At 40.5% G+C, this 16768-nt stretch overlaps 1 protein-coding gene across 2 annotated transcripts; it reads right to left on the bottom strand.

Annotated features, from left to right (window-relative positions):
- On the bottom strand, nt 1–16746 carry RNPC3 (RNA binding region (RNP1, RRM) containing 3). 2 transcript variants are annotated; one of them, XM_060276689.1, is made up of 13 exons: nt 13019–16746; nt 12091–12174; nt 11110–11221; nt 8884–8952; nt 8008–8147; nt 6762–6887; nt 5853–5989; nt 5550–5717; nt 5297–5391; nt 5154–5212; nt 4319–4451; nt 3054–3130; nt 1–226 (listed from the first exon to the last, which is right to left on the bottom strand). In XM_060276689.1, the coding sequence occupies exons 1-12, from the start codon at nt 13174–13176 to the stop codon at nt 3056–3058; spliced, it is 1356 nt and encodes a 451-aa protein (XP_060132672.1). In that variant the 5' UTR covers nt 13177–16746; the 3' UTR covers nt 1–226; nt 3054–3055. The 2 variants fall into 2 exon arrangements, with proteins under 2 accessions (XP_060132672.1, XP_060132673.1); XM_060276690.1 differs by having other exon boundaries at nt 1–1253.
- Between the last annotated feature and the right edge of the window lie 22 nt (nt 16747–16768).

The following is a 16768-nucleotide window of genomic DNA, read 5'->3' on the forward strand; positions in this document are numbered from 1 at the left end:
CAAAAGTGAATAATTTATTAGATCTTTAATTGAAACATTTCCCACATCTGCTATGTGACTTGCTGCAAGATCTTCCATTGTTTAAAAGCACACAACACACCTAAGGTTAGCAGAACATTTGTGTCGTGTTTAAAATAAATGTTAAATGCTTTTACGCACTGTTGAATAGTTCGCCGACCGTGCATCTTCTTCCCAGAGCTTGAAAGACACGGAACTCAAAACGAACCTGGAACGATTTAAAGGCGCATTGAAAACACACATTTCTAAAGTAGAAAGCTGAAAAGTTTGGATAATAAGAAAAACTAAGGCTAAGATACAGAGAGCTTGTGAGCAAAAGTCTGCTCCTGCTATGGGCAAAGAGGGGGAGGGAATTTTTACCAAATCCTTCTTCCCTCAAAAACACCCTACCGCCAGCAAAAGCTGTTCCAGGGGTTTGGGGAACCTTTAGGAAGAGTATGGAATGCAATAGGGGATGGCTGCAGGAAAAAGGGTTAGCAAAAACTGCCCTGCAACATCCCATCAGGATGGGACCCATGCAGACCCCTCCTGTAAATGGAAAGAGAATTCCCTTTTGCAAGGCTGTGGTTCTGAGTTCTAAGGGATCCAAGGCTAAACCTGTCTCTGGAACAGCTGTATTTTACTGTAATGCTTATACAGAAGATGATGCTAGCCTGAGAACGAATTAGAAAGAAGCAAGAAAGACTAAGCAGAAGATAATTAAGTTTGCTCCTTCACCTGCTGCTCTTTATCCAGTAAGGAGGATTACAAAAAACAGCTAAAGATGCATATTGTATTACTTTGCTATGGAGGTGTTGTTGTTTTTCCTCTGGACACCATAAGATTGAAAGGATTAAAAAGGATTGAAAGGATGCAATGATTAAAAATATACAGTTGAGGCCAGATCTTCAGTTGGTAAACAGCATTTAAAACTCTACCAACGTAAGCAGAGAGGTTTACACTTGCTGAAGGCCTGGCAGCCCAAAACTGTGCTACTATTAATATGAGGAATTTTTCAAAAGTACATTTTAAGGCTATAAACTTCCATGGGTACCCTGGTAAGTTAACAAACAGGGGCTATGTTTAGTAAAATAACAAACCATTACTAGAGACCTGCTAGACCTAGCGCTATGCTAAGAGAACACTAGAACCTTTTGCTAGAAAAAAAAGATGTATATATACAAAAAAAGGATACAGCAAGAAAGGATACACTTTGCATGACACAGTATTACTGCAGTATTTAGGCAGGAATGTTTCTAAAGAAGAACAGCAGAATGCGGTTTAATCCTTTTATTCTCTGTTACAGCTTTCATTCTTTAGACTACCTATTTTAAAACAGTGGTCATTTTTAAATCTTCAGACCAAATGCACCAGGAACTCGGGAGAACAGCTCTGAATCCAATACAAAGAATATAGTATTAACTATTTGATCAGTACAATGCCAGAATATGCACCAGAATTCTGGCTTCTTGCCATGTTCAAAAGCTAAGCATTCCCTGTCTCCAATGTAGTCTTTGCTAGAAGTTAGCCCACGCTAGAATGTATTAGCATGGTCCCGCTACAATTCTGCTGGCTACCCAGCCATACCAAATATATCTGTTAAAAATATTTTCTGGGAAATGATGCACCAGGAGGCCACTTATCATGGGACAACTTTTGTCTGCTACTTTTGTCTTTTTTTTTTGAAGCATAAAAACCAATCGGGAAAGAGTGGTTTTTGTAACATTCACATTCCTTGAGTGGAGCCTATCTTCTGCTTATGGCACTGTGCTGCACATTTGCTATTCTGGTGAGATCAGGGCAGGAGAGAAAAAGAGGATTTCTCCCAATCTTGCACTGATCCTTTGGGAGAGACAAACTTGGAAGGAAGGGGACAGAAACTTGCCTCTTCTGTTATGCGGAGGCAAAGAAAGTCAAGAGTCGAGAATCTGTCCCTCCCCCTTCAGGAGGAGGAGGGCAAGCACAATTTCTGACTGGCTACCAAAGCTACAGAACCCCAGCAATAAGAAACATCCCTCTTTAAAAAGACACTGCAATACAGTGGATACATTATTTTCATCTGTAGCTATTAACAACTGACGGAAATTATACAATCATTTTAGCAAAGGATACAAAGGTTATGGAAGCCAGTAACACAACACAATGCAATTTTAGTTATAAAGGTCAAACTTCAGCAGTGTGCTCAACCTGCAATTTGTCAGTTAGTTTTTGTTTTGTTTTTTTCATCTATGACCATCAGCAATTCAGGCTGGTAAACAAAAACAAGCATTGTGATTACTGGAAAATACGGATGAAAACACTCCAAACCAACGCTCTGATTTGCTTCCAGGTGGTCATTTGCAACACTATGTGCATACTCAACTGGCTGGATGTGTTTTTTTAAAAATGAATGGGCATCTACATCTAGGGCCACCTGCTGTTAAGTTATAGCATCTTCAACAAACCAAATCCTAAGGTCAGTTTACAAACATAAAACATGCAGTATCATAAATGATAACAAAGTGATTCAAGCAGTAGGCACCGGGCAAAGTCTTCTGGGGGAGAATTCCAAGGACAGAGCCCAAGCAGCAGCCGTACAACTCAATCTTAGATCAAGGGCCAGAGACCCCACAGTTTTAGGAGAACAGTGGAAGAGGAGCCCAAAGGCCAAATTTGTTTGCACTCTGACATTCTATAACTGATAACACAATGAAACTCTCAGCCAGAAAGAAAAAAAGTGCTGCTGTGTTGATCAAGCAGAAGTAGTTAGAAGTCTTTTCTTAAACCAGCTCCTGTTGGTGGTCAAGGCCTGTTTGTCACCAGAAAGCAAACCTGTGTCTGGATTGTACCATTTCAATGACACATTGATGGAACGTTGCCCACACAAGGAGGATTCCTGTTGCACATTGAAAGCTAGCGCATCAGGAAGGAGGCTAGTGGGGAACACATCTCACCACCTAGTTTTCCAAGTCAACTCTAAGTCAGGTTCACCACTTCGCATGGAGCCATGCTCTCTGTGTTTTGCATTTTTTTTTTAAGTTAGGAGGGCAAAATGGAATACAAGGGAGTTTACTTACCTTCAGGGTCTTCTCCCCTTATCTTTTCTCCTCTCCTCTTTGGGATCCGGCTTTGGTCTTGCGGATCGAGCAAATTGCTTGGATTTTATTAAGGAATAGAAGTCTTGACGGCAAGCGTTAACAAGAACAATTTATAAGTGGCGGCGGGGGGAGGATGCAAGAAACAAAGACTATGGAACACAAAAGCATCACAAAATTACGATACTTCTTAATCTCTATTTATTAAAACTAAAAAAGCTTGTTAGACCAGCTCAGCTGGAGATGGGAGAAAAATCTACCTCACTTTGCCTTCTTAGTGCTGCTGAGAAAGATTTATGTTAGAATAATTCTTGCTGTGTTGATGCAACCAGAACCAAGACATTGTGGAGCCGGAACAACAGAGGAATGGAGAAGAGGCTGGGGTGGGTGGAGTTGGAGAGGTGTATATGAAGCAGGACACAATGAGCAGCATGCACCAGCACACTTTTGTTCCTGATAAGCTATGGTTTATTTCTGACTATGGCTTACTACGGAGGTGGGAGCTGTGGCCCCTCCAGATAGTTCTGGACTGCGACTCCCATCATTCCTGACCACTGGCCATGAGGCTGATGTGCGTTGGGAGTCGGAACAGGTTCACCAGACCTGGCTTACTGTCATGTGCAAAATGGGCCAGGAACTGTTTTAATGACTGGTTTCCCATTTTTTAAAGGAAAAAACAAAATTTGTTGATGGTTCAATTGCCTTGATCATGCATAGGCAAACTCTGGCCCTCCAGATGTTTGGGGCTACAATTACCATCATCCCTGACCACTGGTCCTGTTAGCTAGGGATCATGGGTATTGTAGTGCCAAACATCTGGAGGGCTGGAGCTTGCCTATACTTGGCCTTGATTTTCACTCCATGACTTCACTGGGTTCCACTCAACCCAGTATAAGAAGCTGCCTGTAGAGAACTACATAGGAGACAAAAGTTTGAGGGCTGTTTTAGCGAAGGCAGCAAGGAAAATTAAAGTGTCCCTTTGGTGGAAGTGGAGAGGGCTGAGGAACACAGGAAAAGGGCAAATGAGTGAAGGATTCTGCTAGCTGGTTCGCTCCCCTCCCTCTCACCTGTGCTGCAACAACCATCTCTTGTTTGCCTACAATTTAAATGGGGACAAATAATATGCAAAGAAACCTTGCTACCTCTGGGCATATATGATACCAAAAGCAAGATTCTAAAAGCAGGCCCAATATTTAACTGAAAATGAAATGGAAAGCTTTTTTTAATTTATTTTAAGAAAAGGATACGACCACCATAGGTTTGTCAAATAAAACATATCCATTGACTTCTTTCAAAGCTTTTGCAGCTGCTCCTTCATTGGGAAGCCCGACAAATGCTTGTCCTTTCATACGGCCTTCTTTCATTAAGCGTATATCGAACCTAGGATAAATAAATACATATTGCGACAGATGAAGGAAGGAGCCGTGATTTGTTTCAGTAGTTCTCATAGTTCATATAGAAACAGTCAATAGGACTATAGAAGAGTTCTGCTCAGGTTCTTGCACAATTCTGACAAAATAGGCATCTTCTGAGTTTTCTGGAAGTCCCCAATTATCACTATGCATTTCACCTTCCCAAGCTGTGGCACCCATGGAATAAAATTGCAGTTCTGTTAATCGAACAACATTCTGTAATAGAATTACAGTTCTCTTAAAAGAACAGCATACTCTCTTTCCCACACGCCTCCTTTGCAATATCCTTAGTTATCTTCCCAATTCTCCTAATTCCTTTCTCCATGCCTTATTTTATTCCAGTGCACAATTTATCCCTTCCCATAATCTCACTTTCTCGGCCACATTTCTCTGACTCGATTCTCTCCTTCCACACCCCAATGCCTTCATCTCTCTCTATTGTCACAAGTAGTACAGGCCCTCCTGATTATCTACCCATGCCCACCCTGCTGCTCCCAATCCTAATGTTTCATTATCCTCTACGGTCCTCACCATAGTCTTTCATTAAAGATGATGCTGGGCTCCTCTACTGGCAAAAAGGTGGAAACATACAAGTTCACAGACATATCATTTGGCTCACCAAGTCAAAAGCAGCTCAACCTACAGAAGAAGTCACCCAGCCATCACTTACATTATACGTTCAGTTTCTGATGAAAAGTCAACGTATCTTCCAAAGATAAACTTCAAATCCTGGGATTTAAATAAAAGCAGAGCAGGAAGAGTTAGCTACTTCTGTGGAAGGAACCCGACACTTTCTGTTCAATTCCCACTTACCCTTTCTTGAACTTGTTTAGACAGATTCTTCACGTAAATTCTGCAATTTGGCTCACCAGGCTCGTAATTTCTGAAGACAGCAAGACTTTCCATTTCTTGAGCACAGAAAGAAAAATATATAGCTGTAACCTCCATTTTAGCCAATAGGCTTAATTAAATAATTAAAACTGATATAGCCAAACAAGCTCATCACATTTAAATAAAGCAGCATCTTCACTGCATGTCATAAAAACATTAATGGTAATAAAATCACCTTTATGGGAGATTCTGCCTTTTTCTAGCTCTCTTTTAGAAACAAATTCCGAAGGTATTTCATCATCTTCTTCCTCCTCTTCTGTCTCTTCTTTATTATTGGAACGGAGAGCGGGTAAGATTTTTCCAAACCCTGCACCAGATATTTCATCAATGGCTGCATAGATGTCTAAGAAAATTAAAACAGAGAACATTTAGTTGGGACATGATCCTGAGACACAAGTGACCTCAACCAAATTAAATACAAGATAATGTACTTTAACCCATGTACATATAAACATGTTTTGGCTGACACACAGCATACCATTGTTGTGCTGCTCTGCCAAGCTTTTCTGAAGAATGTCGGGGCTCTCTGAAGATATGTGAAATTCAATTTTTTTGAGACCTACAGGGTGTGGCTGTTCAAACACATCCGAAGGCGACAGGGCTGGGTGCAAATTGCTGTTTTAAAAGACAACATAAAGCTTCGTTTAAAGCTTCTTCACAAGAAAAAAGTATGCACAGAATTGTTTACTCCTTAATGATTTTACATTTCTTTAAGGGGATTGCAAAAAGGGCTGCTAAGCTCGTTACAGGTAAGAGTTGCAAGCAATATTCAGGTAAATACTGTTGTTTCTTACAATATAGTGCTATATGCAATCACACCACTAGACAATCTATATTTTTACTTGCTGAACATTGCTGACAGTTCAGTCAGGTAATTTCTCAAGATATCTAGAAGGAAGTGCCAACTAAGTACTCATTACATAGCAATGATCCACATTAAATACTCATACAGTGGAACCTCGGTTTATGAACACCTCGGTTTATGAATTTTCGGTTTATGAACGCCGCGGACCCATCTGGAACGGATTAATTCATTTTCCATTACTTTCAATGGGAAAGTTCGCTTCAGTTTATGAACGCTTCAGTTTATGAACAGACTTCTGGAACAAATTACACCCATGCTTCAGTTTATGAACGCTTCAGTTTAAGTACTCCGCGGACCCGTCTGGAACGGATTAATCCACTTTCCATTACTTTCAATGGGAAAGTTTGCTTCAGTTTATGAACACTTCAGTTTAAGTACTCCGCGGACTGTCTGGAACAGATTAATCCACTTTCCATTACTTTCAATGGGAAAGTTCGCTTCAGTTTATGAACGCTTCAGTTTATGAACAGACTTCCGGAACCAATTGTGTTCATAAACCGAGGTACCACTGTATGTCCATACCTGTGGGAAGCAAGCTGGGAGACATTTAATAAGTCTTTTATCTTTCTCCTTTTTCTCGTACGGTGCGGCTTTGTTGGGATCCGTCGTTTGGGTTGGAGGGTTGCCAATTCCATCAGCTTTGTAAATCTGAATTAGTAACACATTGAATACTTTATTGGAAAAAAAGGTATTTCAACAGGAAATATGGGGGGGGGGGATAGATAACTTATCAATGAAAGAAACCTCCCGCCCTCAGGGTTTTGAAGTTTGGCTTTTAAAAGAAGACTCTACTTAGTAGACGCCTGCTGCAGACAAGCTGATGTTGGCTACCCTGCCATTTCTTCCACCCTGAACCCTAGTAGACGGAGAACTGGGGAGAACTGATTGGGTAACACACACCACTGCCCTAAGAAAAGTCTGGTAAATGAAAGAGAAGTAGCAGCCAGAGCAGCTGTCTCCTTTGTTTTCACTTTCTCTAAAAGATCATGTCCTGATGAAATCCAGTGAAGCTCAAACCTCACCACACATGAAGGGAAGAGGCAATTTCTCAGATCTAAACTTGCTATAAGAAACGGATGGGAAGAAGGCGGCATCTGAAATCGAGATCAATTTTGCGGGGTCTACAGACCAAATTAACCCCTATCAAGTTAAGGGCGAGATATGGTTTTCCTACTCATTCACTTCTTTGAATTACATCAGTTGATTCCATGCTCTACAGATCTTCAAGGGCAAGGCAAAAAGCTTTGGGGATATACATTTAATGGATACGAGATGTAACTATTTGGCAGAAGCACCATACAAAATGCAGTATTTTAAGAAAAGAGTATTCTTTTTATAAAAACAACAAGAACCCTACCTTGATACTCAATTCTGGTTAAAATGTACTTTTGAAATACTTTGGCAAGATTTAAAATTAGTTGAAAATATATTTACTGCTTGATAAAACAAATCTGGTAGTCTCTCCATAGTTGGTACAAAACTGGGCTTCTATGTTATTGCTATGTATTCAAGAGAGAAAGGGGCAGAGACATTGATTACTAAGGCACAGGTAATTCCTAAACTATGGATTCCAATCCCATAGTTTAACTATTTGTTAACTTTTAGTTTTATTTTGTTGGGAGCCACCCAGAGTGGCCGTGGGAACCCAGTCAGGTGGGTGGCTTCTTCTTCTTCTTCGACTGCAAAATATCACCAACTCTTTGCAAGCAGAGAAAAACAAGGACACCAACTTTTACGCAGGGAGCAGCAGGCTGCAAAAATCACCAACCTTTCTTTTTCCTCTTCATCAGCACTTTCATACTCAGATTCATCTTTGCTTGAGTCTTGACTGTCCTCCTCTTCAGGCAAAGGAGGTTCCTCAGGAGGCAGAGGGGGAATAGGAGGCGGTAAAGGAATATACTCTTCATACTAAAGGAAGAATACAATGTACAACCTTTTGGTATTTCAGTTGTTAACAGTTTAAATGCAAGTGTGTGTGTGTGTGTGTGTGTGAGAGAGAGAGAGAGAGAGAGAGAGAATATATATATATATATATATATATATATATATATATATATATATATATACATATACATATATATATATATATACACATACACAGTACTCAACAAGCAAATGTTCTGCACCACAGTCTAGTGATTGACATTAAATTATCACATACCCTCTTGTGGGCAGTGATAAGAAAGGGTTTGGATAAAAGGCCATAGCGACTGCATCAATCCTGGAGCATACCCAGGAAATATGGGTCAAGAGTGGAGACTAAGGAAAGAGCAAGGTAAGAACATTTCACAATGTAAAGTGCAGATTTAGCTGTTGTGAGGGATGAGCAATATGCTTTAGCAGATCTCGAGTACAGAGTTTGACTACATCAATTGCATTTCTTCTTCTTCTTAGAAGGGTATAAAACTCAATATATTGAACTTGCATTTCAGTAATGATAGGAAATTCCTGTTTTATTTTTCAAAGCACACCTTTTATGGCATGATAATAAGCTGTCCAAGGGGGGAAAGCTAAAAATTCCACTAGGTTCACACTCCCACTTGGATCCTAGCCAAAAATGTTAGAGAAAGGGGTATCTCAAAACTATAAATACTGTACAATGTTGCATTTATTCACAGTGCTTCAAGTAATAGCAGTTTCATACCATAGGAGGTCGAGGAGTAACTGGCCCAAAGGGAGGGGGAAGATTCATCTTGTTCATAAGATGCAAAACCTGAAACATAACAATGGCAACGTAGCATCTTCTCCAAGTCCTCAAATATGAATACTTGAGTAAACATGTCATTAATTGTCATGGGAGGAATATTATCCTTGCCACAACCATTCAAGTATTCCACATAAACCAAAATTTGTTGCATATTTTATAATTGTTTTATATTTCCTGTAGCTAATGGGTAGGAAATATTTCATCTGAAGATTAAAATGTCAGTTTGAATTTCTTAGTACAAAAATTATTGATGTGATGTGTAGAGATCGTTCCTCTTCTAATTAATTCAAGAGGGTTCTGGAAGCTTCTCTGTGTGAAAGAAACAAGCATAAGGTTCCTGATGTTTGGGTTATACCTTCAGAGAAGCTGAGCACAGCTGGCTTAAACTGGCTCTCTTATCTTTTTCTGTCACAGTCATGCTGACTATAATAGTCAGGCCAGAAGGAGCCTGGGTTTCACTTTCTCTTCCTATCTCTTTTCCTTCTGGTGCGGTGTTCTGTACTGTACATAGTAGCCTATGCTTAGTGTTATTTAGTCCAGACATCCCCAAACTGCGGCCTTCCAGATGTTTTGGCCTACAACTCTCATGATCCCTAGCTAACAGGACCAGTGTTCGGGGAAGATGGGAATTGTAGTCCAAAACATCTGGAGGGCCGAAGTTTGGGGATGCCTGGTTTAGTCTCATTATAAGTTATTGTAAGTTTAAGTGAAGTCTGCTGCAACTGGATTTCTTATGGACAGTGCCAATCCTGTATTAGATTTGTGACCATTATGCTCATTTGCCTTTGGTAGCAGCAAAGTTCTGGATGAAATGCCTCTGGTCTATTTTTGGGGGAATCCCGCAACATATTTTTTACTCTGCTAACTATACATTGGGAGTTCTACTCTGGATCAATATGGAGTAGAATACATGACATACAATTCATGGACCATAAAAAATGAATAATTCTACAAGTTAAAATAAGTTGTGCTAGCCAGGCAGAACTAGATTTAATTTATCTATCTAACATGATTTATTTCTCACAGGGAGATGGGATACTGGGATAAAATAATTTGGCAATACAGGGAGAAATGTACAGAAAGGGTGTAAAATCTTGACCTAGGCAGTAAAACAATACCAAATAGTTTGGACATATATGAAAACATGGTTACATACTTCCTAGCATCTAACAATATGGGCTAGAAGTTTGCTGTTTTTAAAAAAATGGTTGGAAGGAAATTTTAAAGAACCATGTGATTTATCATTTAAGACACTGAGTAAAACTTAAGCTGAATACCACCCCTAGATTCTGCAATGAACATGCATATCCTACCTACTTCTGCCATGGAATCCACGATGGCACACATGTGATCCCAAAGCTAGTAATCCATTCAGCAACTGAATGCATATATTGAGCAAGGTGGTAGCTGCATGGTGCCTTCAGACCACAGCTTGTAGCTTTGATGGCTGAAAATAGTGCTTATGAGAACATAGTAAAAATATTCTTACTGCCAAAGGTGTTCCAATAACTCGTACTGAAAGTCTTTGTGAGCTCCTTTGCAGCCACTTTCAAATTAATTGATGCCACTACAAACTCAAATAGGAGCGGAGGGATGCAACATTCACAGCAGAATCCTATACATATCTGCAAAAGTCAGTCCCACTGAGATCAATGGAGCTAGTTCCAGATAAGTAGATACAGGACGTAAGCCCTTGTCAATAATTTAAAGGTAAAGGGACCCCTGACCATTAGGTCCAGTCGTGACCGACTCTGGGGTTGCGCGCTCATCTCGCATTATTGGCCGAGGGAGCCGGCGTATAGCTTCCAGGTCATGTGGCCAGCATGATAAAGCCACTTCTGGCAAACCAGAGCAGCACATGGAAACGCCGTTTACCTTCCCGCTGTAGCGGTTCCTATTTATCTACTTGCATTTTGACGTGCTTTCGAACTGCTAGGTTGGCAGGAGCTGGGACCAAGCAACGGGAGCTCACCCCGTCACAGGGATTCGAACCGCCGACCTTCTGATCAGCAAGCCCTAGGCTCAGTGGTTTAACCACAGCGCCACCTGGGTCCCTCACGTCAATAATTTACAGCTGCTTAAAATAACAATTCAGCAATTCCATACTAGTAACTATAGGGTTTATGTATTGAATTTAGGTTGGGGGAGGGAATCTACACTTACCTGCACATAAAACTTAGGCACACTTGCCAAGGCATTTGCTATGTTGGCTAGGATTGTACTGGAAGGCGGGGGATATCGATATTTGAGGCAAGAATTTATAGGGAAAGTTAACCTGCGAGGGGAAACAAACCAACCTTAGAAACGATACAAACCTATAAAAAAAAAAGCTTCACTAGGCAGAAGAAAGAGTTCAATATTTAGAGTTTAAAAGCACTGAACAAAGAAACCCCTAGCTCACAAACCAGCAATTCTAAAACATCAGAGACTGATCCATGACATCCAGGGATTAATACAAATTACCACGGGATTGTAATGCTTCTCTTTGTTGAACAGCAGCTCCCAACACACTACATGGGGCACCATTTTTTGAAACTAAAGGGAATTTCAAAAGCATGTTGATCATAGAACTGGGAGGTCACCTGGCCTAACCCCTACTCAATGCAAATATGCATTAGGAAAAAATGTGTGTGAGCAATCTGCTACATACACTTGTAGTAGCTCTTAAATACCAACCCATATGCAATAATAGTGACAGGCAACAAATATCTGCAGACAGAGGTTTGTGGAGCCCTCAGAAAACTAAGTGTGGCAATCTTTTCAGCACACAAGTCTGCTTTGTTGCTTATCACATCCACTGAAAGTTCCACGTCCATGCAAATTTCTAAACATTGGTTCTCCCAGTGTTGCTGGACTCTGAACTATCACTTACTGACTTGGTCCAATGGGAGTTGGAGGTAAACAGCATCTGACAAACTGCAGGTTAGCTACTTCTGTTTCAGCCAATAGCAGGGGGAAAAAACATACTAAGAAAAGGGTAGTGATATAATTGTAGGAACAGGGAGGATGTGATTCACTCTTGGAAACCAAGTTAAGAAAATATTGCTGGTCTCTCATATGTTTGCCTAAACATGTTCACAAATGGTTTAAAGGCTAGGATTCAACAACAATTTTTGTATACAAAATAAGAACTCAAGCACTAACCCATGGCTAGGAGCAATTCCACTTTCTATCTTGAGGCAGCCTAGATCTTTCTGTTCTTTCTCTTCTTTCACTGGTTCTTCAAGGCTAAAACACACACAAGAGCAATCTACTACATTATAAGGTATGTTGAAGTAACCCTAACTGTAAATGAACCCCACTGTGTTTGGACACAAAGTGCATTAAAAAAAGGAGTCACCAAGAAAATTTGTTGTTGTTCATTCTTTACTTGTGCAACATCTATTTGGAAAAAAATACCAAATGAAGGACAATAGTAATAGGGTTAAACATAACCCAACATAAATGACCAGATATGGAAGTTTCTATGAAGTCGTAACTCTAATTTTGGCTCATAAATATGAATCCCCACTCAAATCTATTTTGTTCAATTGTTGAATTTTGTGAGGTAGCCGTAATTTATATTCCAATAAAGGTGATGAATTAGATGAATCCATATATGTAAGAATCTGTATTTTTGATTCTGCTCAATTCTCTTCCCTTCCTATGTTTGCTCAGTTTAAAAAAATCAAACAGAATTGTCTTTGTGGCAGAACTCCTAACTTATTCAGTCCCAGTCCTACACAATCTGACCAAAATTTATCTTTGAATGGGTCAAGATCTCCCCAGTATGATGGTCACATGGTAAAAACGGAGTGGAAAAGCATATCTGCTATTTAACCACAGGAACCTAGCCTAAATAAGGCTGTAATCCGAACCCCACTTACTTGGAAGTTCTACTGCATTCACTAGTACTTACTTCTTGCACTTCAGATCTAAAGTATTAATACAATGGGATCTGAAGAAACAATCTGGATCCTCCCATATCCACCACAGCAAAGTTTGAAGAAGGAGTTTTTGGAAAATATTTTCAAGAATCTTAGAAATATTTTATAAGCCCACTGAATTTGAAAATACAGAAGCATCTACATACCTTTTGTCCTTCTCGTTTTGAGAAGATTGGCTAAGTGCACAAATACTGTCTTGGTCCTTTGCATATTCAACCACCAGAGTGTGGCCTAGAAGGTTCAGCTGATGCAATCTCGATAAAGCCTTCAATTGAACACAACATGCAGTTAAATCAACTAACATTTAAAATGCACTCTGACCCATCAACCTCTTGGTTTATCCCTTTCTTCTCCCCTCTTGCAATTTACTTTGCCTAAAAACTAAGCAACATGGAGAGAAAGTTCGGGGGAAGAGCAACAACTTTCCATTTAATCTCTCTTAATGACCAAAAATGGATAACGTCCCGACCATTGCCTACAATTTTATACTAAGATACCAGCGAGAAAGGCATGCTGGAAATGAATGAGAATTACTTCTCATTGCAGAAAAGACTTAATACACATGCAGAAAATTTAATTGCTTTCTTGCCAGTTCTTGAACTGGACACTGAAACTTATACTTCTGTTCCGATAATGTAGGTTACTTATAGATTTGTGGTTTTATATGGGGCCAATATGCATATATTTTATAAATTTCCTACTCCAAGGATTTTACACTTTTAAGTTAGATCGAAGATAGAAGTTAGGAGAGGCAAAGTTAAGATGACAACAGAATGTCTGTCATCTTAATACAGAAAGAGCTGTAAAATATAAAGCTAAGCAACTCAATATATTTTTCTGTTTCTCTATAGCAGGCTTCCTCACTCAGCCCTCCAGATGTTTTTGGCCTACAACTCCCATGATCCCTAGCTAGCAGGAACAGTGGTCAGGAATGATGGGAATTGTAGTCACAAAAACATCTGGAGGGCCGAGTTTGAGGAAGCCTGCTCTACAGCCTTGAGCACTTATCAGGTGGCCTGCTTTTGCACATTTACAAGTTAAGCAGGCTGTTTTAATATTAGCATCTAATATGTACACACAGTCATCACTACCATACTCTGTTGTCTTTATGCTAACCATTAATATTCATTTGCTAAATTGTCCTTGCTGTTTTCTAACAACACCTAAATATGTAATTACGTAAAGCATTTTGGAGGAATCTTATCCAAGCATGAATGCTCTTAAGCAAGTCCTCCCTCCAATCTTAATAGTTTATTCTAAGTAGGTATGCAAACAATCACAGCCTTACAACGCAATCCTCAGAAATAAATCCCATTGAAATCAATGGGGTTTATTCCCAGGTAAGCAGGGTTAAGACTGCAGCCTTAGACTTCTCTTCAACACTTTGTTTCTGTATTGAAAGGCAGACATCTTCAGCTACAGCCATAGAGCACTACAGCAAAAAAGAAATAAAGAAATAAAAGAACGCAAGTTCTGGAATGGTCCCAAATACACACCTGAGTAGCTGCATTTTCATTCGGAAAAGTAGCAAAAGCAGTGTGTTTCTGGGGGGGGGGGAGAACATGCCAAACATCAATTTTCCAATATAACCAGAGAAAACATAATGCAAATTATCCAATGTATTGCAGAATTTTTAAACATGAATATGGCTGCACCTAAAGGCAAAGCAGGAAGGCCAACCATCTCTCTTTCTCCTCCACTTGTTAGAACTGGAACACCAAGAAAAAGAGTCTAAGATGTGGAATCAGTACTTTTTGAGTCCAGTTTTCTAACCAGCTCTGAATCCCCTATTTAACCAGCTTCCTAGTTTCAGTAAATACATGATTGCTGCTTTGTGCTGCTCTGCATTCTGAGTAGAGGTTACTCATAGACAGTTGTAGATATATCTTGAGCCGCTTTGCATGGCACTCTTAATATAAGCAGGCACGAAAATGAAAGAAACTTGGCTTGGTGAGCAGGCTCCCAAAGAGAAGCTCCCAGACACTTTGCTCCTGCCTGGTCCTTTCTGCTGCTGCACTAACCAAAAATTTGGTTTAGTGTGCAATGCCACACTGCCCATTGCATTTTAGTTTAAACTCTTATCGCACAACACTTTGAGATGATGATTATTATTACTACTACAGTGGAACCTCGGTTTATGAACACCTCGGTTTATGAATTTTCGGTTTATGAACGCTGCGGACCCATCTGGAACGGATTAATTCATTTTCCATTACTTTCAATGGGAAAGTTTGCTTCAGTTTATGAACGCTTCAGTTTATGAACAGACTTCCGGAACCAATTACACCCATGCTTCAGTTTATGAACGCTTCAGTTTAAGTACTCCGCGGACCCGTCTGGAACGGATTAATCCACTTTCCATTACTTTCAATGGGAAAGTTTGCTTCAGTTTATGAACGCTTACTCCGCGGACCATCTGGAACGGATTAATTCACTTTCCATTACTTTCAATGGGAAAGTTCGCTTCAGTTTATGAACGCTTCAGTTTATGAACAGACTTCCGGAACCAATTGTGTTCATAAACCGAGGTACCACTGTACTGTATTTTAAAGCAAGTGGTCTATAATTTGATTCAATAAATTTATGTGCCAGATGCAAACCAGTGATATTCTAGGGAGCAGGCAGGGCCCATTACTTACATCATCAGAGCCTACACAACACAAAACACTTGTTGTATGTAGGTTTTATTTTATTTGTTTTTTATCTTATATTTTGGAAATGTACATCCAGGTTTTTTCCCCTTTATCTTTTTCTGGGGGCCCCTAAGAGAGTGGGGCCCTACGCTATAGCTTGTTTACCTTATATGTACCATATTTTTCCATGTATAAGACTAGGTTTCCCCCCTAAAAAATAAGGTCAAAAATTAGGGGGCGTCTTATACTCTGGCCCATCTCCCCCTATTTTCTTAAATCTGAGTCCCCAAAAATAGGAGGCGTCTTATACATGGGGGCGTCGGTAAATCTTGCACTGAACTGATCACAATATAAAAAGAAAACAGAAAACATGCAATAGAAACAAAAACAACCCCATAATCCCCCTTCCCTGCTTTCAGAACACATTTTAAAAGGGCACCAGATGTTAATCAACCAAAAGCCTTGTTGGAGAGGAATGCTTTCGCCTGGCGCCTAAAGGTGTATACCGAAGACACCAGCCGGACCTCCCTGGATGGCATAGGTGGTCCGTCCCTATCAAGGCAAAACAAGAAGTGCCACCTTGCCCTGACCTTCCTGCCCCTGGTTCTCCACCTGCCAAATTCTGGGAGAGAAACGGCGAATCCGGGCAGGATACCACTGAAACCACAGGAAACCTTTATTATTATTATTTATATACCGCCCTATACTCGGGGGTCTCAGGGTATGCTCCCAAGGTCGTGCGTAGCTCCAGCCGAAACCAGCGCTGCTTCTGCAGAGGTTTCTGCCCAGGGCCAGATTTAGGTTTGATGAGGCCCTAAGCTACTGAAGGTAATGGGGCCCTTTATATGTCCAGCTGTCCTTGGTCAACAACAAATTCTTGCTGTTTTTTGGGTTGAATATATGCTATATGGTAATTTATGGATCCAATAGGGGATGCTGTTAAACCACTGAGCCTAGGGCTTGCCGATTAGAAGGTCGGCGGTTCGAATCCCTATGCCGGGGTCAGCTCCCGTTGCTCGGTCCCAGCTCCTGCCAACCTAGCAGTTCGAAAGCACGTCAAAGTGCAAGTAGATAAATAGGTACTGCTACAGCGGGAAGGTAAACGGTGTGTCCGTATGCTGCTCTGGTTCACCAGAAGCGGCTTAGTCATGCTGGCCACATGACCCGGAAGCTGTACGCCGGCTCCCTCGGCCAATAACGCAAGATGAGCACCACAACCCCAGAGTCGGTCACGACTGGACCTGATGGTCAGAGGTCCCTTTA

The sequence above is a fragment of the Zootoca vivipara genome, chromosome 7 (genome assembly GCF_963506605.1).
Source record: "Zootoca vivipara chromosome 7, rZooViv1.1, whole genome shotgun sequence".
Taxonomy (NCBI): domain Eukaryota; kingdom Metazoa; phylum Chordata; class Lepidosauria; order Squamata; family Lacertidae; genus Zootoca; species Zootoca vivipara.

Bases quoted from the DNA above. Each gene is read 5' to 3' on its own strand.
- RNPC3 (XM_060276689.1), bottom strand. From the start codon at position 13,176: ATGTTAGTTGATTTAACTGCATGTTGTGTTCAATTGAAGGCTTTATCG. The intron at 12,175-13,018 runs GTATGTAGATGC...TGTGTGTTTTAG, and splicing joins CAAAACGAGAAGGACAAAAG to CCTTGAAGAACCAGTGAAAG. The intron at 5,213-5,296 runs GTAAGTGGGAAT...TTTAAATCCCAG, and splicing joins CTAAACAAGTTCAAGAAAGG to GATTTGAAGTTTATCTTTGG.